The sequence below is a fragment of the Trachurus trachurus genome (genome assembly GCF_905171665.1).
Source record: "Trachurus trachurus genome assembly, chromosome: 14".
In the NCBI taxonomy this organism is placed as follows: Eukaryota; Metazoa; Chordata; class Actinopteri; order Carangiformes; family Carangidae; genus Trachurus; species Trachurus trachurus.
Genome location: NC_139903.1, coordinates 16,078,814 through 16,104,086, shown reverse-complemented (window position 1 = coordinate 16,104,086; position 25,273 = coordinate 16,078,814). Strand labels below are relative to the sequence as shown.

Genomic DNA, 25,273 nt, shown 5'->3' with positions numbered 1-25,273 from the left:
ACGTACAGTACTTGTGATCTGACAGTAGCATGAAAGAGTTAAACATAGCAATGTTGCCATGTGTGAGAGTAGGTGCCAGTGAGACCTGTAGTCTGGTTTGCTGAAAGTCCAGCCCTGTAACTGCCCCGTAATGCAGCAACTTATGAATATGGTGTCATCCTACAATATGATAATTAGCAGACTTTGCAGTGCTTTGCTTTTTAGGTGCAACAAAACACATTTTAGAAAATTTAATATACCGTCACCATCTGCCGGCCGAGGTACTCCTGCCAAGTTTTTGGGAGAGAAACAAGTTAGCCACTGTAGCTGCCAGATATTATCTCCCTCCTACAATATCAGACAATACATTTCACAGGACAGTGAAGCCATTACGCATTGAAAAATGTAACCACACCAAGATACATATCTGGCTTCATATTTTTCATTATTTCAATTATTCTGAATCCTTGAAATCATAGGCTGTCATCTTTGTGAATGTTACCTTTATGCAATAGTATATTACCACCATGATAGAAATGAAAATAGGAAATGGATTCCCCATTTTTCAAAGTATGTCGCTCTCACTGCTTTGATCAGATTGGTTTTGATCAGTTTAAGTCAAATATAAAAAAGGAAAATAAATAGAACCCAAAGTTCATTGCTGTCATGTTTATATTGAATGAATTTACTGTAAATGAAGTCATCTCAATCTAAGACACAATGCATCGTCGCCTGTCTAATGTCATAGATCCAAGACGTGCCCCTTAGTTATTCCTATGTGACATTATCAAAAAAGTTGCAACCTCTGCCAACTGCAAAAGCTCCTCCCTTCACCTAATACATACAAACTGCTCCACCCTCTGCTTAATATTCATAGTAGGGTCTTTAAAACCTTGAACCTGCACTCATGCTGTGGGTTCCTCTCTTGCTGTGTGCCTGGGCCTGGTGGTGTGTGTCCGCTGTTTTACTGTTTACATTCTTCCAGAGTCAGAGCCCTGAGCCGCTACAACTCGTGCCACCATGTCTAAACCGCTGTCTGACCATGATAGAAAGAAACAGATTTCAGTGCGAGGCCTCGCCGGTGTTGAAAACGTTGCAGAGCTGAAGCAAAACTTCAACAGACATCTCCACTTTACCCTGGTCAAGGATAGAAATGTAGCAACCAAAAGGGATTACTACTTTGCTCTTGCCCACACTGTGAGGGACCACTTGATGGGCAGGTGGATCAGAACCCAGCAGCACTACTATGAGAAAGATCCCAAAGTAAGTTCAAGTCATGACAGAACAAAACACACAAAAGTGAACTTCCAAGAATATGTAGATTTTCAAATACTATTATTTTAATGGCAATAATGGCATAAACTGTATCACATCTTGTATTTGTGACAGAGAAAATTATAGAGCTTATAGTGTTTAACCAAGTGTAGGGCAAAGACCTGCATTCATATTTAATCTGAGAAGTGCAGCACACCCTCAGGACATTAAGGAAAGTCTGTTACATTGTCCTTAGTGCTTTAATTAGCATTTTGTTCTGAACCTTTAAGCAACCCCTATGCATGTATCAAAGTATTGTATTTAAGTACAGTTTTAGAGGATATGTACTGTTTTATTTGATGCTTCTTCTATAATTATGGATGTATAGATTTGTACTAATCCTAGAGGGGAACACTGCACTGATAAATTCAAAGCCACATCAAACTGCTAATTCCCAAACTTTTTGGCTCTTGACTCCGATAAAAGAATTCCCATTTTTTACTCGGATGTTGTTAGCAGGTGATTTGTCTTGAAGGTTTCTCAGATGACTTCATGGTAATGACTGTCATTGAGTCAAAGAGGAAAATAATCAGCTGACTTTTAACGAAAGAAAAACTGACGAGATAAAAGAAAAAAAAAATCATCCCTGCTCAATCATGACGCTTAAGATTTACTGAATGACCCTTGAGGGGCTCTGACTGCTGTGTTGGAAATCACTGGATTAGATTAATTGTATATAGAAGAATGCTTATACATAGACTCAAGTAAGTGATGAATATCAATAATCTTGCTACATAACCAGTACTTTAAAATGAGATACTTCATTTGCATGCACTGTACATAGATTTACAAGTACTCTTATGTCCATAGCGTTGATTCAATTACTTTGGTTAAAGGATGTGAATACTTCTTCCTCCACTGAGAGACAGGGCTTGATATTCCTCCACTGTACTTGGAGCAACCTGATGTCAGTGTAATGCCAAGTCATGACATTTAGACTTCTTAGCACTCTGCTGGTATGCTGCCGTTCTTATAGTGTGTTGAAACATTAAACCTCCCCATGACCCTCTGTTCCTATCCTGACTGACCATAAAGCACCTAGCCTTTACTTGTGTCATTTGAGCGCATGCCTCTGAGGACATCTGGGTTCATGTGAAGGCACAAGTCGCACAGAAGCTCTCAGCAACCGCAGTGGTATAAACAGCTGAACAGGCTGAACCTTTAAGGAACAATGGGAAGCTGGCGTCACTGGTCTAAAGCAGCAAAATGAAATGAAAACCACATTTTGCTTTAAAAATGTTGCATAAAATTGTGTGTAATTACACCAGGAGATTCAGCAGAGCAGAGGGGAGCTCGGTTCCAATTGCATTCATTATTAGCTCCACTGAATGAAGGGGATAATTTATCTTTTCGTCGACTCACTCTGAAGGGTTATTGTTCAGGAGCCTAAGTGTTAAAGCCCTCATGCATTGATATCAGGAGCAAGAAATTTAGTTCTTGCACTCAACAACTTCTCAGAAATGTTATAATCAGATGTTGATGGGCTGCAGCCTCTTAGTCAGAAAGCACCTGACCTAAACTGTATCAGCCCGGTCTGGTGCTCTAGACTGAAAGGTCAAAGGTGAGTTCCTTAAAGGTCTCAACAGAAACATGGAGGAGGAGAAGTAGGAGGAGAAGGGCAATCAACCTCAGTCCAGAGTTATGTGTAAAGATCAACATACTGCAAAGTTACTGTTACAATCCCAGATTTATTTTTCGCATTGCTAATATATTTTATTTGGAAGAAGGGAAAAAAAGAGCAAATTGGCATAATGAGATGAAACAAGGATGGAAGTCAGATAAAATTTAGAACATGGATTCATATATAATTCAGGACATCCTGTTAGCTACTCTGTGATATGGCTCGGTCGGTTGTATTCATTATTATTTTACACATCTATCTGAACCATTTCTCCTATCAAGCCAGTCTTGAACTCCACAATGAAAGGGTATCAGGCTCACGCTGACCTTTACAGCGACCTCTACAGGAGCTATTTCTGTCTGGGGCCAAAATGTTGGTGTTATGCAATACCCAAAGTAATATGCACCCCCCCCCCTTCGCCTCTTCTTTCCTCTCCGCTGCCTTTCCTCAGCTTGTGTCTGCCCCTCCATGTCAGAGGAGGCAACAAAAAAAAAAAACTAAATGGCAAAGGCTAAACACAGGCTCAGGTGGCACATCTCCATGTACTCCAGACCATCATGAAATTTGAAGGTTTCCTTGACAGTCTGAGGTGGATGTGTTTGTGACATTTGGCCTATGGTTTCTCAGGATTTCCATTGCCAAACTTGTGGGCGTCATGCTGCTGTGGAGTCTTTTCTATAACCCCAATTATATAACGGCACAAATAATAGCCCCGTTAGTGTTGATATTACATTTTCTGTCAGTTTATTCACGTTGTTATTGATTGTTTCTCCCTGTCTTGACAAACTGTAGCGTGTGTACTACATCTCCCTGGAGTTCTACATGGGCCGCACCCTGCAGAACACCATGGTGAACCTGGCACTGGAGAACGCCTGTGACGAGGCCATATACCAGGTGAGAAAAAGCATGTTTTATAACGGTAAAACCTTTTTCAACTACTGTAAAAAAAAAATAAAAAAAAACAAGCAGCCTGTCAGAATTAGTCCATTCATCAGTCCATGTTGTCCTCTGTAGTTGGGTCTGGACATGGAAGAGCTGGAGGACATGGAGGAAGACGCTGGTCTGGGTAACGGAGGCCTGGGCCGTCTTGCCGGTGAGCATCTTTTCACCCTTCACATTTGATTAATTCCAAGACCCTTTACTCCTTTAGTGAATATTAGAAAATGTTTTTTTTTTCATGTGCTGTCTCTGGTTTTCAGCCTGTTTCCTGGACTCCATGGCCTCTCTGGGTCTGGCTGCCTATGGTTATGGTATTCGCTATGAGTTCGGTATCTTCAATCAGAAAATTGTCAACGGCTGGCAGGTTAGAAATGTTCAACTTCCAGGCTTCTTGCTGTCTTTTTATTCTTTTAGAAACTTCACATTATTTTTGTCTGGGTGTAAGAATAGCTGCCAGTTTCTTTTCTCGCCTCATATCCCCTGCTGGATACATTTCCTTTATCACCATCATGACCTGATGTTCCTGATCATTGTCTGTCTGCCTCAGCTCAGAAAGCCGTTCACCTAATTAGTGTTTTTTTTCCTCTCCATAAATGCATGTCATTATCTAGGTTGAGGAGGCTGATGATTGGCTGCGCTATGGCAACCCCTGGGAGAAGGCTCGCCCTGAGTACATGCGTCCTGTGCATTTCTATGGCAGAACCGAGCATCACCCTGATGGCGTCAAATGGGTTGACAGTCAGGTGAAAATATGATTCAAAGCAAAATGCACATGAGATATGTTTTCTGAGATGACGATGAGTTATGAGATGAGAGTTGAAATACTAATTTGAAATGTCTGTCTCCGTCTCTCATGGTACTGGCAGGTAGTGCTGGCTCTGCCATACGACAGCCCTATCCCTGGCTACAGAAACAACATTGTCAACACCATGAGGCTGTGGTCTGCAAAGGCTCCCTGCGACTTCAACCTTAAAGACTGTACGTGTCATAGCAGAGATCCAATGCCACAACAAATAAGAGAGAGTATGAACCAGATGAGTTTATGCACAAATATTTTCCCCTTACAGTCAATGTTGGTGGCTACATTCAGGCTGTTCTGGACAGAAACTTGGCTGAGAACATCTCCCGTGTGCTGTACCCCAATGACAACGTAAGAAAATATAACTAAATTACCTTTTAATCCACCAGAGCTGCACATGTTAATCTGAATTAGAGGAAACAGCTGAATGTTGATAGGTAAAGGAGCTGCAGCCTGTATGGCTCCTGAGCCACTGTACAGGGCTTATCCTAAGTCCACTGAGAGATGGATTTCCATAATTTGGACCCAACTAGTATCCTTTGTCTTCAGCTGGAGCCACTGTGTGCTCTTTCAGCTTCCTCTGAAGCTGTCCTTAATATCTGACATAAAACCTGACCACCATGTGCTGACTCCCTGAAGGCTGAAGAGGGAGGATTTAGGAGATAACCATCTAGCTCGAGATATAACTCATGTCAGGTCTGGTAATTTATGTCTGTGCAAGTGAGAGCAGGAGCTGTGGTGGAGCTGAAATTCCAGCTTTGTCTGAATTCAGTGTAGTCGGTGCTGTTCATTGATGCTGTGTTTTTCTATTAACAATACAGACGCACCAAAACAACTATTTCATTCGCTAATTAGTCATTGAAATGACATTTTGCATTTCAGCCATTAAAAATGAGAAAGGTTTTGACTTTAATATTATAGTGAATTGAATAGCTTCTTGGTTACTCAGAAATGTGAAAATGAAAATAAAAGAAGAAGAAAAAACTGAATAGATTCTTTTCAGTATATTCTTTTGAATTTTAATGCATGCTTCCAATGAAACACATGAAGCCTGAATTCTTCCATAAATATCTCATAGTCTCATTATAAAGGGAGCTGTTCTTTTTTTACAGAGGATGTGCACACATGTACTTGCATTAACACAAAACTGTGCAATATAAATAGACTAGATGTTTAATGTTACAGTGGATTGATTAGAACTGCATGGTTGTTCTGTTACAAATATTGCACATAGAGCTCCTTCACTTGATCATATTTTTATCAAAATGAAAAGATTTCTGTCGTCCATCAGTCACTTATATGCAAAAGGTTATGTTTAATGGATTAAAAAAACTATTCATGCTTGCCTGCAGAACAGAAACAGACTAAAATGTGTCTTTATCCTCAGTTCTTTGAAGGGAAAGAGCTCCGTCTGAAGCAGGAATACTTTGTGGTGTCTGCCACCCTGCAAGACATCATCCGCCGTTTCAAGGTCTCTAAGTTTGGCTCCAGGGATGTTGTTCGCACAGACTTCAACAAGCTGCCTGAAAAGGTGAAGTGAAAAACTCAACAAAATAGTTTCTGTCAAAAATGAAAAGATTTCCCCCTGATGTTCTCTCGTCTCGCCTTCCTTAAATTGCCCCTGTCACTGTGTAAAATGGGCTGTAGGTGGGTTTCATTGTATCTTATGAGAATATTTGAAGGGAGCAGTGTCTCTGAAGCACTTTATTCTGTATGCTAATTCTATGTTGACATATAGTAATGTTCTGCACATACAGGTTGCCATCCAGCTGAACGACACTCACCCTGCCATGGCTATTCCTGAGCTGATGAGGGTCCTGGTTGATGAGGAGAAGCTTCTGTGGGAATCGGTGAGGAAGAGCTGCAACACTGATCAATTTTCATTTTTTAGGAAGGGATAATGTTTTTTTTAGGAGATCATTATTCCGTATAGTTCACCACCAAGAGAAATGATAAAGCATCAAGTGATTTTTTTTTCACAATGTTTTTCACAGTAAAATTTACACTTGACTAATGTCTGTATTTCCTGCTGGTGTCCAGGCCTGGGACATCTGTAATCGCACATGCGCCTACACCAACCACACCGTCCTTCCTGAAGCTCTGGAGCGCTGGCCCGTAGACCTGTTTGCTCATCTGCTGCCCCGCCACCTGGAAATCGTCTATGAGATCAACCGCCGCCACCTGGAGGTCAGTGCTGCTCACTGCACTGTTGAATCCACTGTGTCCTTATGGCTTCTCCTCACTATGTAGGAGCGGAGAGAGCACACAGCGTCTCTGTTCGCTGTGGTTAAGTGCTAATATAGTGCTAAATATAATACCTCTCTTTACTTTTATCTGTCTGCTTGAATACATGCTGCACATTAAGGCATGTACATAATATCAAAGTGTGGTACTGTACAATCAGTGCATTTCCATGAGGATTAAACCTTAAAGCTCTTAGAGAATAAGGTTTGAGACTTATATGAATTTAAAAACATGAGGATGGAAAAGGAGAGGAACAAAGAAGCACTATACTTTAAATTTCAATATTTGATCTTTTCTCTGATTACGAATGGGTATTTTTAGATCTCTCTGTGATATAAATACCCATTAAAATGCAAGGAGTGACTTGATGCTGTAATGTAAATGTCAAACTGGTGTTTTGGGTTGGTTTTTTTTTAAGAAAAATTTTGGATATGAAGCGGTCGGATTGAAGGTTGTGTAAACTGTGATCCTGTACAATAATACACTGAAGTTATGTTGTTTGGTTGACGATGACCTACTTTCATATGTGAGAAGATTGAAATGAATGATTCAGTAAGCAATATATAGATACAAAAAACACACACAACCTATTCATTCATTGCCGTCTTGTGTTTGTCCTTATTTTGCAGAAAGTTGCTGCTAAGTTCCCCGGTGATCACGACCGCATGCGCCGCATGTCTCTCATTGAGGAAGGTGGACAGAAGAGGATCAACATGGCCCACTTGTGCATCGTGGGTTCCCATGCTGTCAACGGCGTGGCCCAGATCCACTCTGACATCCTCAAAGCTACTATGTATGTGCTTAAAATAAACACTAATTTCCCTGTAACACTCCATGGCGGTAAATCATAATTAACCGCAGAACTATAGTTGATGTATGTGTAGTCGCATCAGGTCCATAAATCGCCAGCCTCTGTGGTTTCGTGTGCTGCTGCTGCTGCATCATCTGTGTCCTGATGTATGCGATGCTTCACGCTCTCTGCAGTTTCAAGGACTTCTACGAAATGGAGCCTCATAAGTTCCAGAACAAGACCAACGGCATCACTCCTCGCCGCTGGCTGGTCATGTGCAACCCCGGGCTGGCTGAGATCATCGCAGAGGTCAGCTGCCTCCTAATCACACAGATACCACCAAGATAATATTTGAGTCATACCTTTCAAAGGAAACTGACATATCCTGTATTCCCTTCTTTATTTCTGTCAAACAGAAAATCGGAGAGGACTTCATTCGTGATCTCGACCAGCTGAAGGGTCTCCGCAAGTTCATCAATGATGATGCTTTCATTCGTGACATTGCCAAAGTGAAGCAGGTGAAAAAACTAAGATATTATTTCATCTTAACTGTGCAGCCAGTGAATGCACTAATTTAGAATCAACAGCATTAATATCATGATGATGAATAGATATACAAATATAACAGCTGTATGTACATGGTTTGCTACTGCCACGTATAGGAAAAAGCCCAGAGAAAAGTGGCTCAGGTCTGTTTGTGCAGTGATGGACTGTAAATGCTATGACACATCAAGTATTTTCAAGGACCCGCAGAGCTGTTTGTTTCTCTGTGATCAATGTCAAAGCCTCCACTGACAGTTTTTTCTACCACAACCTCTGCAACAGTGTGGCCAGTATATAAGAAACTGTAGTTTTCTTGATGATATTGTATTCTCTTTCTCTTGTATTTCATTATGTGTCATTATGTTTTGTTTCTTCGTTGTGCCAAAAATACTTCATATGTGTCTGCAAACAGCACATAGAAATTGAATTCACTGCAAGTCGATTTTTCCATCACACAGGAAAACAAGCTGAAGTTCTCTGTGCACCTGGAGGAGCACTACAAGGTGAAGATCAACCCCAACTCCATGTTCGACATCCAAGTCAAGAGAATCCACGAGTACAAGAGGCAGCTGCTCAACTGCCTGCACATCATCACCTATTACAACCGTAAGCACACACACTTCAAATCCTCTGTCCTTTGCCATTTTCTTAAAAAATCGTTTTATAAATGACTTGGATATTTCTCTCAGGCATCAAGAAGGAGCCCAACAAGCAGTGGACCCCAAGAACTGTCATGATCGGAGGCAAGGTTTGTAGTTTACCGACATGCGACAGGCCTTTAAAGACAAACTCACCTCACACATTCATCAGACATTACTTCTCTGACTGTCCACTGCACCGTTCCTGCAGGCTGCCCCTGGATACCACACTGCCAAGATGATCATCCGTCTGATCACAGCCATCGGTGAGGTGGTCAACAACGATCCCGTGATCGGAGATCGTCTGAAAGTCATCTTCTTGGAGAACTACAGAGTCACGCTGGCAGAGAAAGGTAATTACTAAATCGCAGTCTGTTCTCAAGCTGATCGCAAATGTTCATCCCCTCCTCTGCAGATGTCCCCAGTCAGGATTGTTTGATACACACACAGCATAAAACATAAACACAAAATGCTCCTTAGAGTTATCAACCCCCCCCTTGCTCCTGTCATCTTTCAGCCGTCCCTGCAGCTGACCTGTCAGAGCAGATCTCCACAGCTGGCACTGAGGCCTCTGGCACCGGCAACATGAAGTTCATGCTGAACGGCGCTCTGACCATCGGTACCATGGACGGAGCCAACGTTGAGATGGCTGAGGAGGCCGGCATGGATAACATTTTCATCTTCGGCATGAGAGTGGATGACGTCGATGCAATGGACAGGAAAGGGTAAAAAATGAAACACAATCTCTCAGACATAACAGCTAATAAAGCACATTCACCTTGTGGTATCGCCTCTTTACAAAACAGGTTCCCCATTGAATGAAGGTGATATTGAGCTGTAAGTCTCAAACATTGTTTAACATAATCCCACTGGGGGAAGTCAGAGGGAGCGAAGGCAGAGAAAGAGTTCCTCTTTTGTCTTTTTATTTGTGCCACTACGGGATGGAATATGTTTGCATATGAGAAAGCAGCGTGGCACCTGCTTTCAGATTCATTTGAGGAAATACAAACAAAGCACTCCAACTGTCAAAATCTCTGCTATTGATGCAGTGAGCTCCGTTCACTCCGACTATCCAGCAGCTCTGCCTTCTCGCGCAGGTTTTAGCAGTGACCTCTTTCTTGCACCCTGCCTGTCGGTGCTTCTAGGCTCAAATGATTTGTCCACGCAAGCTGAGGTTTGCTACTCTAAGAGCTGTGGCCTTTGGGGAACCTGCTGGTGCCGCTGACTACTACTCTCCTTTATGAATGGGTTGTTTACTACAGCAGCAGGGCCTGTGTTCCTATTGAATCTAAATGTGTTTTTATGTGTTCCCGCTTAGTTACCACGCTTCCGAGTACTACAATCGTCTGCCTGAGCTGAAACAGGCTATTGACCAGATCGCTGGAGGCTTCTTTAGCCCAAATCAGCATGACCTGTTTAAAGAAATCGTCAACATGCTGATGCATCATGACAGGTAAAGGCACATCTAACATTAGCAGCCCGAGGCACACGCATGCAAACACACATACAAATAAGAATTTGTATAAACTTGCAGGCTCATGCAAGAGAAGAAGACAAACAAAACGACTCATGATGATCTTCTGCAAAAACACCAAAAAGACATATAGAAACAGACACACATACTGCATGTCCATTTACATTTTACAATGTACATGATGTACACATTTCTGCATTATTTTCTCAACAGATTTAAGGTTTTCGCTGACTATGAAGAGTACATTAAATGCCAGGAGAAAGTCAATGCTCTCTACAAGGTACGTTCATTCATAAATAATGGCTCTGAATGGCTGTTTTATGATCATTTTAATTGATATGGCTACACTATGAATATTAACACTAATAGAAGGAGACTCAGAACTAATAATCTTATTAGTTACTGATGTTATTAATCTCACGTCAATCACTTCCATCTTCACAACAGAACCCCAAGGAATGGACCAAGAAGGTGATCCACAACATCGCCGGTAGTGGCAAGTTCTCCAGTGACCGCACCATCGCCCAGTATGCTCGTGAGATCTGGGGCATGGAGCCAACGCTTGAGAAACTCCCTGCCCCCGACGATAAGCACTAAACTGTCGCCCTGACAGCTCGACACAAACACCTTTTTTTCCTGGTAAAAGCCCCGATAAACTTGCATCCACACACATTAGCATTAACTGCTCCCTGCAGTGCTACATTGAGTCTCGCAACAACTCGTGGACTGGTTATGTGTGTATTTTTAATATCTGCCTATTCACAATATCCAGACCATAGACTGTTGTCATAGAGTCGTTGTAGTTATTACCAGGGAGGCAGACATTTCTATTTTGCTGTGGCGTGACATGGATAAAAGAGCTTTGTTGTGGGCTTTGTGAATTTACTGGTGACAATGTTTTTAATAAAAAAGAAAAAACTATTTTATTTCCACTCAGACCCATTCTGAATAAAAAACTGTCTTAAATACCACAACAGCACAGTGACTTTTTTTCTCCAGTTTCAGGTGAACGCAGATATTTACACATCATTTATCAAAGCATTGTCAAGTACAAGAATAAATATACACCCATCATGCATTTTGTTGCAAACATAATTATTACGCTCTTAAGCGTCATGCTCAAGCCCTTTGAATTATACGTAACCATAAACTTTGACAATGTATTTTATATTAAAAACAGAACATTGTGTGTGAATGTTTTGCAAACTAATCCAAAAAGGGGCCTTAGGACTTTTATATTGACGATACTGTATTTACTATCACATGAGGTCATTACTTCATAGTGTGATAATTAAATCCCTGATACAGGTCTAACAAACATAATCTGCAGCAGCTGTAAAAAAAAAAAAAAAAAAAATATGAATATGAATCAACACGATCACATACAGCAGAAGATATCACCCTAAATGTCAACTTCATGATTTGTCTTACACTACCACCAGAAATACAGATATGTTCAGCCACATGCATGTTGAATATGTCACATTAGTGCAGCCTTCATTAATGCACATGACCAATTTCATTACCTACTGAAACAAACTACTGTATGCGCCTGTATTGTCATAGTATCATTCCCATTCCATAGCCTTCATGAATATGTCTCATGTGCTATATGAATGAACACTGAGTTAAGTGACGGACAGGTCAGGAGCAGGTCAGGAGCTTCACCCAGTAGCTTCAAAGTCGTTTTATCCCGATTAACTTGACCAGTAATAATGAAACGAGCAGGACGGAGTTGACTCTCACAACATCTCATGTGTGAATGTCGGCTACATCATCAAACTGCTCAATTGATAACATCAATGATGATAATCATCCATTGTTGATAAGTAGTTGGAAAGTGTTGTGACAGAAGAGCTGTTTCAGGTTAATGGTTGAACTGTACTGAAAAAAAAACTGCGGTTGGACATAATTTCGTAAAGGTTTGTCAACAATACCAGTGGGTTGGTGGTTTGAGTGATGGTTGCCTGAGATGAAGTCAAGGTCCTGGCCTGAGTCCACCCCCTGAATGCATGACTCATGATATCAAAAACATTCATTCTAGTATTGCATGCATGATCTGTCTCTTATCTTTTCATAAATAAACTGTAGCTGTGTTGATGAGAAGAAGGTCAGGGTTCGTCAGTGTTGGTTAATGATCATGTTGAAGATGGAGCAAATTGAAATGTAGAATAGAAAAAAAATAAGCAAACAAAGGAAAACATTAAAACACACACAAACACACCAGAATTACAGCAGCTCTCCCTTCACGCTCACACAGGCTTCATCTACAAGCAGCACAGCTGCAGCCATGAGCCTTCGGCTACAGAACCATCAGCAGCAGTCAACACCTGCTTTCATTGTAAATGTACCAACACAACCAACCACCACAGCTCATGGAGATATTACAGCAAAATGAAATGAAGCACAACACATTCTCTACATTTCCAAAACTTTCAAAACATGTTTATCTGAAGGAGCGTACATATATATTACATTGAATTAGATTTAAATTTAGATTGATTTGGAAGATTGAAAACAGAGGCTATAGGCAAACCAGACATCTTGTTTGATTTCAGACCCCTTGAATTACAATGTTGAAAGGAGACAAAGGAAATTGGAGTGGAAAAACACAAAGACAACATGTTCACAAAATTATAGACAAAACACAGTCTACCATAAGGATAAAAGTAAAATATTTCAGCTAAGGAAACTGAGCAAATGAGTATGTGAAAGTTGAGAGAGGAAAGGAGAGGGGCTTTGCAGGCACCTACTGTATACAGTATAAGACCTGCAAATGACTACCAAGCATGTTGACACAATAAAAACATGGGCGTTGCCCATTTACAGTAACTGCTCATGTAAATATTCAAAATTTAAAAAAAAAAAAAAAAAAAAACAGGCCTCAGTTCTTCTGAAAATCTTGTAAAATTCAAGATTAAACAACTCTGTTCCAGTTTAGAGGACAGCACTGACCAAGCTGCAGGCTATACCTGGGCTTGGTTTTAAATCATTATTCTTTCAATATCTGTTTAAAGTACAGATAAAAATGAACTTGATTACAGCTTTACAACAGCCTCAGGAGAAAATAAGCCACTGTGATGCTGAGATATCTTCTCTGATCTCTGAAATGGGACAAGCAGAGAAATGTTCAGTGTTTCACATTCAGAAGTTAAATGAAAGACGTTTTTGGAGGGATCACAGCGGAGACAATTAAATGCAGACAATGTGGAGCAAAGTTAACAAACAAAAACAAAAAGAGAGTGATAAGGATGTTTGATAAAAGTTGTTACCTCACAACTTCCTGGAGAGCGAGAGCCTCAGACCCAGTTCAGCCACAACCAGGACTTTGACTGTGTGTCAGCGAGGGCAGCACCTTATATACTGCACCGGTGCTGGGATACATCCAAGAGGCAGTAAACTAAGCCTTGATGCCAACTGTTATTATGGGCTGTTCCTGACAACACACTGTTACATTGCACTATAGATCCACCTTAGAGCTTAAATCGAGAGCAGCTCTCTAAAAATTTACAACTAAATTGCACTAAAGGTTAGTGTGTCCTACAAACCGGATCTTTAACGATTCCTTACAGCGTGCGTCTGCAGATGCTGGCAGTCTCTTCCAGCCTGTTTGCCAGGTTCGGCTGTTGAGACATGCTGACAGAGAAATCTAAATCTATCACTTAGCAGCCTAAATGAATGGTGTTAAATTACGTACAAAACGATTTGCTGGCACAAGACATCTAGCTAAAGCAACCCCTGGTAGGATAATCATGTGTGGTAAAATACATATATGGAATGTAATGTCTTGTCACTGGTGATTTGAATTTATTGCATATTTTCTTTTGTCTTTTTAAACATGCATCTGAAATTCTGCCAGAGATTGAAGACTGCTGCAGCTCGACAGCTGCTGAGTAGATGAGTTCTTTGAGTTGCCTCTTGGAGGAGCTGTTGATGCCTGAATGAGGGAAGAGAAAAGACCAAGAGGATCTTGTGAGACATATGTTTCTGTGTGATACCCAGGACAGTGACTCCTCAACAGCACACGCACCCCTATGACTTCATTTTATGCTTTAATGGTGCTGTGTTTGACAATAAAACATGGGTGATGCCTTGGCACACTGATAAATATGATAGGCTATCCCCCTGTTGATAATGAGTGGAATCTGCTGAGGAAATATAATTACTGTATAGATATATAGGAAACTGGAAACAGGTCAAGTTGTTATGAGGAGCATCTGCCAACAAAACAATGTTATGCAAAAAACAAAACGCTCCAGAATGAGATTGTTTTTAGACTGGTACATCATGAAACCTACAGTAGTACTGTATCAACAACAATATTTAGTGTATAAATCCACTGTATTTAAATGTTTGTTTTTAAGACACCTCAAAATAAATATAAAAGTTTTATTATTATTATAAAATCAGTTAATACAATTATTATTTGTATGTTGTTGTTTTTTTGCCCCTATATTAACTCCTTATTTTTGGTCCTTATATTAACTTTAGTTCAGAAAAAGGGAGCGGTTGTTTACATACGTTCAGGTTTTTGCTCTGAAATAACCCTAGCTGCAGCGAGATAACCCCGTAATTAACATCTGTTATGATAAATCTTGGTAAATCAGAAGCATAAAACAGCTCATAGGAAGGAGGTTGGGTTTGTTTAGTTAGGTTAGGGAGCAGCAACAGTAAATGGTGTCATACAGTATGAGAGCGGCAATAGTGATAAGTGTCAGGAATATTTACATCAGAATGTATTATATCAAATGCTGCATCAAATAAATCTGTAGTAGATTAAATAATATATTTGAATAAACAAATAAACAGCTCTCTGTGCTGGACGCGGACCTTTGGACCTGCTCTGCTAATCCCGATCAGACTTTTTTAATATTTTTCTTGGCTTTGCAGCGAGACAGAAGGTCAAAGTGTTATGTGTTCACTTGTATTTGTTTGTAACTATTAACAGAGTAAGGAGCACTGAGTATGCACACAGTATGTAATGTGTCACCGCTGTCAGTGAGATTGCAGTGTTTTAAAAGAGGGTTTAGTGTTGTTATAAACTGTATGATAACTCGTTTTTTTCATGGCCTGAGTTGAACAGGTTTAAAGTCCAAGCTTGCATGAGACATCCAGCAGCTTTAGATAAGTGCAGAAGGAAAGGAAAACATCACTTTTAATTGATTATGGCACATTCCTACAATGTAGAGTTTTTTGAGCCTCTAAATGATTTGTTGAAGTCTTTCTCAGTGTTTGGCCCCTGAAGAGCAGAGATTTAGTAACAGAGATTCAGACATCACAAGCCAAACAGGTAGACAAAAGTCTTCACAGGTGTGTTTTGATGAAATAGATATGGTCGTCCATCATAAAAATCTTTCCAGTGTTAGGGGTTGAAGGTGAAGTGTAAGGCTGAGCCTGTGTTTACAAGGATAACGCTCCTCACCTCTTAACAGCCAGTGATTACTGAACGCCTCAACTCAGGTCTAAGTGTGATGATGAGGCCATCGGGTTCCTGGATAATCATTTGTCTCTGAGCTCCTCATTAGCTTTTAGGAGGAAATTCAGTTTCTCCAGAGATTCATGGAAATGTTGCAACAACATAAACACAGAAAAGTGTTGATGTGTGTTACTGTAGCTCACGTGTATACTCACTGTGTATAAAGTGACACACACCAACCCAGTTCATAGTTAACAAGAGTCTTCTGGACTTCTCTTGGATTCAGGGTCGTTCTAGACACTCTGTGGGCCCCGGGCAAGCGCCACTTATGAGGCCCCCCCCCCCCCCCCCCCCCCCCCCTATCACAACTGCAGCCACAAACATTAACCGTTAATTAATCCAAAAATCCAAAACCAAAACCATTGAAGATTCACTTCTGTATACGATGCATACTGTTCTGTGTACACAACCACTGGCAAAATCATGTTGTCACTGATATGGACCAATGTCAGCCGTCTCTGGGGGCCCCCCTTCCAGCTGCGTCAACTGCGTTCACACCAAAAGCGTCTTGGGCGTCCTTGGTAACCAGCTGCTATTCATTTTCAATGAACGCTGGCGTCGATGGCTGTCTGGAGCGTCAGTGGCAGCAAGCGGCACGATGCAAGGGCCTGCTACGGCGGTGCGATGTGTGTGACCAGAGCATCCACAGGCGATTATGACGCTTTTGGTGTGAACGCACAGTTAGGCAATTTCCTGGATTGAGGAGCAATAATTAGTGGCTAAAATGGATTGTGAATAACTCTTAGAGCAGAAACGTATTTATCAATTTAATTTTTCATTAAAAGTGTGTCTAAGCAAATTTCCGTCAGTATGATAAATAGTAATAGAGTTTGTATAAATTAAACTCAACGTTTATTCCCATACTATACAGTACACCCTACCCATGACACGAAACATTACTTTAGTACTGTTAAATATGAAATTCTGATGGAAATTTGCTTGGACACACTTTATTAATTTCGAAAGTTAGGAGAGATGTGCTCTAGTCAATGTTTGTTTTTCTTTTTTTTCATGTATTCAATCAGTGAAATGTTTTTACTGACTGACTGTGATATAACATTTAAAATAATTCATCTTTTTTCTTTTTTCTTTTGCCTGCCCCTGCTGGCTGTTTCTTCAGCCAAAATGTTGCACTGGTCCAATATGAACCATGAGTTGTGCGCATTTCTGTGTGCTCAAACCAACAGAGCAGAGAACCAGTGAACAGGTGACACTGGTGTCAGATCAGTGATGACTTCCTTCTGCTGGTTACTGTACATACCGGAGCAGATTTCCTAACACTCTGCATGAAAGCCTGGCGCCTGGATCCGGCTCAGATCCCATTACATCATTTACCTTGTATGTACTTTGTGTTCTCTTGTTTTCAATGACTAATTTAAAATCCAGAATGTGCAAACGTCATGTAGATGATGTTCTCCTGCCTGCAAGAACATCTCCATACTCCATTTGTGTGGTACATCAAGGCCAGATGTAAAACTGATCTTCTTTCACTCTGCGACCACAGTCTGCTGATTAAACTTGTGCGTCTCTTCACTGTTCCTTTGTTGTCCACATTTCTCTGAAAGCCCAGAGCTCCTGGGGGCATTTGAATGTGACTTTGTTGAGATCTTTTTTTGATTTCTCTAAAGTTTTTCATATATTCTCTCAGATACCTGCGCCTTTAGGGCTCATCTGAAAATACCCTGGAAGAGTAGAGAATTTTTAAAGGACAGATCTTTTCCCCAGACCAGAGTCTCTCACAGCTGAAAAAACTGAAGTTTTGTTGTTTTGCTTTGGTGCACCTGCAGCTTCATTCAGCCTGACATCTCATGCTGATCATTACACAAGCTCACACATTCCTCAGAGTAATTGTCAGGACACAAACCAGGCAGATCTCTGCTGCATGAACTCTGCAAGCGTGACGCAAACTGCAAAACGCTGATCATCAAATAGAAATATAAACTTTGGGTGCAGTGCAGTGGATCTCATAACTCAGTAGAGTCAGCAGAACGTGACTGTCGGACACCTAGAGTTGTCGCTGAGCGCACTGTCACCACACAGTCACTCATTGATTCAGTTGTATAAGATGAGTTGAGGATGAGGAAAGGTCATGGTGTTAAAGTGCATAGCATCTTTTGCAATTGTTGAATGTTGAACTTTCACTAATTGTTTTCCTTTAATTGGTAATCCTCTTTACTTTTATACAAGCAAACCAGTACACGAGGAAACAACAGCAGAACCAACGCAAGAAACTGACATGGAAACACAAATACAACCAATTTAATTTGGCTGACTTAACATGTGCTTGCACTACTTTACTTTGCACAATGCACACACACACGCACACAAACACACACTAAGTTACACATATACACACACAGATTAAGTAACCAATAAAGAGCAGGGAGTGTGTCTCAGTGCAAAGAGGGAAAAGAGCTGAGCACAGTTGCATGCCCACTCCTGATGCTGGAGCTTACTCGCACTGACATACTTCAACCAGACATTGTTCCTTCCTACACAGCGAGGACTCAGCACTCTACCTCAGTGTTCAATGAATGAGCTGCTAATACCTCCAGAGGTTACTTTGCACTCCTGATAATCCAAAGTGCATGAAAGCTGTTGGAATTTGAGAGGCGATTACACACTTAAACACGCTGCGGCAACAAGACGACTTTTTTTTACTTCTTTTTTAAATTTTTTGGAACTTTTATTTTTTTTAAGGACTCTCTCTGAAGCACTTTGCCAGGATTTTATCATGTCTTTATTGTTTTGATGAAGGTGCTGCACTCTGTGAGACACCGCTCTCATTGGATTTTGCACATATTTTATTGCTAAGAGGAGAATAATTCAGTTGGTAAGTAAATCATCATTTACATCTTTCGTTGCACATTGGAAGAGAAAAAAGTTTCATAATCAACTGATGTTTTCACAGGTGTTAGAGCAACTTTTCTTTTTTCTTTCTTTCTTTTTTTACACAACTAAATATTTCAAAGGAATCCTCAAACACCAGGATCTAGAGCCATTGATATTTAGTCACCTTCCGTGCACAACTATGGCGTTTGGTGACCTCCTAGAGCAGGTGGGCAGCACCGGGCGCTTCCAGATCCTGCATGTGACCCTCCTGTGTATCCCTGTCCTGATGATGGCCAGTCACAACCTGCTGCAGAACTTTGTGGCTTCGGTGCCGCCTCACTACTGCAGCGCACACAAAAACCTCTCCCAGTCCCATCTGAGCCCGGAGGAGACGCTGCTGATCACGGTGCCCATGGAGCAGACGGGCAAGCCGCAGAGGTGCCAGCGCTACGTTGCTCCACAGTGGCACCTCCTGGCTAAGAACGGGAGCTCCACTTCACAGGAGCAGGGAGACACACAGGATGGTTTGGAGGCTGACCTGCAGGGATGTGAGGATGGATGGTCCTATAACATGACTGCGAGGACCTCAACAATCATATCTGATGTACGACTGTTTCACAATCTTTCTCTCATTGTCTGTATGTGCTGGTCTCATCTCGTGTTTTAACTCGTGTTGATTATTTTGTCAGTGGCATCTGGTATGTAATGCCCGCTCTCTGAAGGAAATGGGACAAACCATCTACATGGGTGGTGTGCTCGTGGGAGCTGTTGTCTTTGGAGGTCTCTCAGACAGGTGACATCTAACTAGACAAAACTGTAACTTGTTTACCGTATATAGCCTACTATGTACAGTTCAGCAAGTCAAATGATCTAATATTCTATATCTGGCCTCACTAACCTCATTGTTTCCACATCTCCAAGATACGGCCGTCGCATCCTCCTGCTCATCTCCAACCTGCTGATGGCAGTGGCAGGAACATGCGCTGCCTTCTCCACCTCCTTCCCTCTCTTCTGTCTGTGCCGGTTCGGCTGTGGCATGGCTCTGTCCGGCCTGGGCCTCAACACCTTCTCACTCAGTAAGTTATTCAGCTGGATGCATGAAGGATAAAGTATGAATGAGAAGTATTATTCAGTAGAGGCAAATCTGTTAATTGCACATTAGATACAAGATAACAGGATGATGTTTTTTTGTGAGGACAGTAAAAAACTAATCAATTACATCAATGAATCTTCCATTTCAAGTTGTGGAGTGGATCCCTACTCGTGTGCGGACTGTGGTGGGGACAATAACAGGCTACTGTTACACAGTGGGACAGCTCATTCTGGCGGTAATAGCCTATTTCATCCGTGACTGGAGGTGGTTGACCCTGGCTGTGTCGTTGCCCTTCTACGTTTTCTTCCTCTATTCATGGTAAGATGCCCAAATATTGACGCCTGCAAAGTGAGTGGGTGCAGCTACAACTGCCGATCAATAAACAAACGTCTCATACAGGTGGTTTCATGAATCTTCAAGATGGTTAGTCCTGAGTAATAAGTCTGACCAGGCCATCGTGAACCTAAAGAGTGTGGCCAGATTTAACGGGCGTCATGAGGAGGGAGAAAAAATAGACATTAAAGTAAGAGAACATTATGTTTAAGTGTGTTACCACATCATCGACCTGTGTTTTGAATATTTTGAACTGAGAGAAACCCCCCTCTGTGTGTATATGAAGATGCTGCAGGAGTCCATGAAGAAAGAGATGTCATGTTCTCAAGGCTCCTACTCTGTGCTGGATCTGTTCCGCACACCCACAATGAGGACGATGACAATCTGCCTCAGTGCTGTCTGGTACGTCAGCTGCTCATATTGTGCAAAAACTCAACATTACTTTTTTTAATAACATAACAATTATACCATGAATGTTCTTTTTGTGCTCAGGTTATCGACCAGCTTTGCTTACTACGGTCTTGCTATGGATCTGCAAAAGTTTGGGGTGGACATTTATTTAATCCAGGTGATCTTTGGAGCTGTGGACATCCCTGCTAAAGTTGTTGTGACTGTTTGTATGAGTTTTATTGGAAGACGACCTTCACAGTGTGGAGCTCTCATCACCGCTGGGGTCACTATTTTGATCAACGCGCTGGTGCCTTATGGTATGTTAGAGTGCATGCATACAGCAGCACATGTACAGACTGTTTACATTAACCACACACGGCCGTGGTTTAACACCTCATGCTCCACCCCTGTGCAGATAAACAGACTGTGCGCACCTGCTTGGCTGTGGTGGGTAAAGGTTGCCTCGCTGCCTCCTTCAACTGCTGTTACCTTTACTCTGGAGAGCTGTATCCAACCATCATTCGGTAAGTGAGTTTGTTGAGGAAAATGTAGGTCACCTGACAGTTTATTGTTGCCTCTATGGAGAAATGATTCACACTCGTCTCTATTTATGAATAAACCAGGTGAAGGGTTCTCTGCTGCACCTGTACCTGATAAACACTGTAGTGGCCAAGTCTGCAGCCTGGCTGGTCTTAGTTTTACTCAGATTATTGTAGGTCCTGATGCGCAAATGTAATATCTATACATATGTTGAATTTTCACATATGAAATATATGTGCACATAAAGCAAAACACATAATATACATAAAAAAACTATTGCAAATTAAGATATGTTATTTTTGACATGTACTGCATGTCTTGTCAATATAAATAAGCATGTTTATGTATGTGTGCTTATATTGTGGAGATACATTACGTTAATATAGTATAGTATACGTTAGTATAGTATTTAGTATATATACTAGTATTTAGTATATATTCATCACACAGACTATTAGTAGCTATGTGTTGACATCAATAATAGGCGGGTCTTACTCTAATAGATAAAATAAAAAGATATGTTGAAAATGAATGAGAAAAAACACATGTAAGCACTGAAGCAGATATAAAATTCAATGTATGTTGTTTTAATAAATGTGCATATATAAATTAAATATATGGTGTTAACATACAAGTTCTTAACATATCCAAATTGTATCATGGATTCTTCATATATGCAGTCGGCAGAGCAGCAGATAAAGATGAACAGTGTCAAACAACATCTTTTCTATACACTCTTAGAAATAAAGGTGCTAAGTAGAACCATGTATGGTTCATCGGCTTGGCCTCATTGGAGAACCTGTTTTGGCTCCTCGTAGAACCTTTTATAAAGATTCCACCTGGAACCCTTTTGGAGGATTCTATAGAACCCAACATAAATGATTATATCTAGAACCTAACATAAAGGGTTATACTGTACCTAGAACCATCTGTGAAAGGTCACACCCAGGACCCCCACTGAGAGGTTCTACAAAAAAAACACTTCTATGGTGTGTTGGTTTCAACCAGAACCTTTTCGACTTCGTAGGGTTTCATCTAGAACCCGCACAGGGACTTCTGTCGAGAACCTTTTCATATTTTAAGGGTTTCATTTAGAACCCACAGAGGAAGTTCCACCAAGAACCCTTTCATATTTTAAGGGTTTACGAATGGTGCGTTCTATTTACCGCGGAAGTCGGAAGTCGGACCTGGGAATGACGTCACACCTGAGTTATCAGCGTTTCAGTTACGTTAAGTCGGAAAAAGGCAGCCAATGGCCAAAACACCGGCTGAAACTACCAGGCTAACGGTTAGCCGTTGTTAGCACGGCTTTGTAGTTCGCACATGAAAAATGTAAATTACACTATGACAGCATTTCCATATATACACATCTAACAATAGGCCTACTATGTACGGTTGACTTATTGTGACGACAAATAGTAAAAAGTGTTAATAAAAGGATTATTACAGGAGCTTTACTAGTGTTTACAACCGGGGCAGCCATCTTTAAATGTCAACTCGGGGGTTGTGTGGATCATCCGACTTTCCGAGTCCGAAATCTGACCTCGGGGGTCGTTCCAGTTGAAAGTTCCGACTACCGAGTACAACTGGAACGCACCATTATGGAATCAGTTGAAAGTGAGGGAACTCCACCAATAATTTATATAATGTTGAAAAAAAAGAAAAGAAAAAAGAAAGTGCATTATACTGAGTATAATCTCACCAGAAAATGTGTTGGAATAGCCGCCCAAACCATCTTTTTCAAGCCAGTAACACAGTTCGCTTTTGGTCCAAGCCGTGTAACTAATTTCTATGAGAAAAAACAACAGGAAACAAATGCTTGGATTAAAATAGTCCACCTTTCACCATAAAAATCCTTAGCTAGGGTCAAACTTGCTGGACTAAGATATTAGATTTAGCTTACCTTGATTCTCTGAAGTTTCTGATCTTCTGTACTTCTTCCATTCAGCTTCTATATGATCACACAACATGTGAACAGTAATCACTTGCTGATACAGTAGGCTACAAGAGTAGAATTGTGTGTACCATAATTATTTAATACTTTTCAAATTGTCGGTCACTAGTCCACACAACACCTCAGTAGACATTAACATGGTCACTCTACATCAACCAGGGCTTAAACTCATAACTTCAGATACCAAAACTGTATCCTGACTTGTAGCAAACTCTCAAAAACCTGAGTTCAGTGAGTTGTAGCTCACTTGGTAGAGCAGATGCAACAAAAACAGACATGATAGTCCTCGCTACAGTGACCCAGGGTTCAAACTTGTTTAAGTTTGCATCATCATTTAAAGCAGCCTAAATACGTCATCAGAGGACGTTGGACATTTCGTGGGTTTTACTTTATTGCCTCACTGCTTACTAACTTTATGTTTGTTTACCTTGACCACGTTTGCACCTTTGCCATCCTCTCACACTAACACAATGTTTCCCAGCAGCAGGCCTGTTGACCGCGCGTCTTTGTTTATTAGATCATTAACTAGAAACTCCAGAGCTGAGTTGTGACACCAACAAACACCACACTCATGTTGAGTAACTAACCTTCACTCGTTTCAAAGACACTGGTGACTGTTTAATGGTTGTTCTTGTTCTCTCTCAGTCAGAATGGGATGGGCTGGGCGTCCATGATGGCACGTATAGGAGCCATGGTGGCTCCTATGGTGCTCCTCATGGGCGACTACATACCTTGGTTGCCAGGTTTAATCTTTGGAGGAGCTCCAGTCCTCAGCGGGGTGGCTGCAGTTTTTCTTCCAGAAACACTTGGCTCACCCCTTCCTGACACAATACAAGATGTGGAGGAGAGGTAAGAGCCAGCTCCAGGAGACAACATGTGTTCCTGTTCTTGTATCTCTGCATGCCCCCAAAATCAAAAACATCCATTCTGGTATAACAGCACACAGGAGGACTCCAGGTCTGGCATATTAATGGCTTATTTATCCATATTTACATTCTTCTTTATTTTCAACACAGGGGATCTGGGAGAAAGTCCAAAATGTCACCAAAGGAAGCAATAATCCTACAAGACAACCAGGCGAATCTCCTGAAGCAGAACGCCTGAGGGCAGCTGTATTGTGCTCTGATGTATTTGCTGACATGTTGATGAAAGTAGAGTGGGTACTGCTTTTTCTCCAGCCTGTTTATTTGTTTGATTTCCATGAAGAGCGTATTGTGTGTTGTGACTGCTGGACAAATGGAGTTGCAATGTTATTTTTTGGAGAGGTCAACACAGTGATATGAATAGCTGCAAACAATCAGACCAGTGTGTATTTGTGATACAGTAGCTTAATGACTTTTAGTTTTGACCAAAAGTGTTTTGTATTTTAAATATATGTGTAAAAAAAAAAAGAAGAAAAGAATGATTTCTGTATATGATCTTACTACAGGTTAAAGACTGTGCTACTGTAAGCTTTTACTGGTGTTTTTATAACTACTTATGACTTTATATAACAACCCTGCATTTGTAAACACATATTTTCATTAAAATCATCATCTATTCATTCATGTCTCTGGTCTCTTTCCTCTCTTATTCTCGTCATTAAGGTACAATTTAAATGAGTCACTACCAGGTAAATTAACTGAAACAAATCAGGGATGAGAAATAATTAATTTAGGTTCAAATGCAGAGAAAACAGCACAACCTAATGGGAGACAAACACAACAGCAAAAACAACAAAAAAGAAAGTAACTGGTCTGTCTCTGTCGTTCTATAGCCGATCCTCTGTTTCTGAAATGAATAAATGAATGAGTAACTCTGTCCAGTGTCATGTTGTGTTTATCTTTCCTAGTGTTACCCAGAGTGTTGATTATATTAACCTGAGTCCCACAATGAGTCTCACTAACGTCTGCAGGACTTTGAATGGACAAGCTAAATTGTGGGTATCCATACACAGATGGGTGAAAGATTAAAATAAAAACCATAAAGTTTGGTAAAATGTTCATCTTCACTGCTCTTTAACACTGGTTCTACGATTTTCTGACCTCTACTGCATGGATGATTCTTCATCTGGTGTTTTGATGATGATGGTTGTGGTGGAGATCTTCATGGAGAACACGTTTGTCCAAAATTACCCAGTGGAGTTGGGTCATGGTGAATGTAAAAGGCATGTACGTACAGACTCAGTGATCCCCTGTGCCTGGTGAAGCAGTAGATGTGTAATCATTATGGGATAAAGGTGATCTCTGTCACTGTGGTGAAACATGTGTAGCAAAATTATCTAAACATGATAACAGAGCCACTGGGTTTTCAAATTGTACCTTAAATAAAATTA

At 40.9% G+C, this 25,273-nt stretch overlaps 2 protein-coding genes and 1 long non-coding RNA gene across 4 annotated transcripts; 2 read left to right on the top strand and 1 right to left on the bottom strand.

Moving 5' to 3' along the window:
- Positions 1 to 871: 871 nt before the first annotated feature.
- pygma (phosphorylase, glycogen, muscle A) lies at positions 872 to 11,315 on the top strand. Its single transcript, XM_083987067.1, has 20 exons — positions 872 to 1,242; positions 3,707 to 3,808; positions 3,929 to 4,007; positions 4,114 to 4,217; positions 4,465 to 4,596; positions 4,720 to 4,831; positions 4,921 to 5,003; positions 6,040 to 6,183; positions 6,410 to 6,502; positions 6,693 to 6,839; positions 7,526 to 7,689; positions 7,881 to 7,995; positions 8,103 to 8,204; positions 8,688 to 8,835; positions 8,919 to 8,977; positions 9,079 to 9,220; positions 9,385 to 9,592; positions 10,186 to 10,320; positions 10,555 to 10,621; positions 10,789 to 11,315. The coding sequence occupies exons 1-20, from the start codon at positions 1,000 to 1,002 to the stop codon at positions 10,936 to 10,938; spliced, it is 2,529 nt and encodes an 842-aa protein (XP_083843193.1). The 5' UTR covers positions 872 to 999; the 3' UTR covers positions 10,939 to 11,315.
- A 284-nt stretch (positions 11,316 to 11,599) lies between these two features.
- On the bottom strand, positions 11,600 to 23,589 carry LOC310997394. Its single transcript, XR_014595935.1, has 3 exons — positions 22,708 to 23,589; positions 19,548 to 19,738; positions 11,600 to 14,278 (listed from the first exon to the last, which is right to left on the bottom strand). It is a non-coding gene; the product is annotated as an uncharacterized lncRNA (long non-coding RNA).
- slc22a6l (solute carrier family 22 member 6, like) lies at positions 18,222 to 24,502 on the top strand. Of its 2 annotated transcripts, none has more exons than XM_083987069.1 (11): positions 18,222 to 18,650; positions 18,790 to 19,253; positions 19,339 to 19,442; positions 19,571 to 19,725; positions 19,892 to 20,060; positions 20,142 to 20,265; positions 20,362 to 20,477; positions 20,568 to 20,782; positions 20,881 to 20,989; positions 23,605 to 23,808; positions 23,976 to 24,502. In XM_083987069.1, the coding sequence occupies exons 2-11, from the start codon at positions 18,849 to 18,851 to the stop codon at positions 24,061 to 24,063; spliced, it is 1,689 nt and encodes a 562-aa protein (XP_083843195.1). In that variant the 5' UTR covers positions 18,222 to 18,650; positions 18,790 to 18,848; the 3' UTR covers positions 24,064 to 24,502. The 2 variants fall into 2 exon arrangements, with proteins under 2 accessions (XP_083843195.1, XP_083843194.1); XM_083987068.1 differs by having other exon boundaries at positions 18,729 to 19,253.
- Positions 24,503 to 25,273: the final 771 nt, after the last annotated feature.

Excerpts from the sequence above, each read along its gene's own strand:
- pygma (XM_083987067.1), top strand. The coding sequence starts at position 1,000 with ATGTCTAAACCGCTGTCTGACCATGATAGAAAGAAACAGATTTCAGTG. Across the intron at positions 6,840-7,525 it reads TCAACCGCCGCCACCTGGAG|AAAGTTGCTGCTAAGTTCCC; the intron begins GTCAGTGCTGCT and ends CTTATTTTGCAG. Across the intron at positions 10,622-10,788 it reads AAGTCAATGCTCTCTACAAG|AACCCCAAGGAATGGACCAA; the intron begins GTACGTTCATTC and ends TCTTCACAACAG.
- slc22a6l (XM_083987069.1), top strand. The coding sequence starts at position 18,849 with ATGGCGTTTGGTGACCTCCTAGAGCAGGTGGGCAGCACCGGGCGCTTC. Across the intron at positions 19,254-19,338 it reads CCTCAACAATCATATCTGAT|TGGCATCTGGTATGTAATGC; the intron begins GTACGACTGTTT and ends TTATTTTGTCAG. Across the intron at positions 20,990-23,604 it reads CTGTATCCAACCATCATTCG|TCAGAATGGGATGGGCTGGG; the intron begins GTAAGTGAGTTT and ends GTTCTCTCTCAG.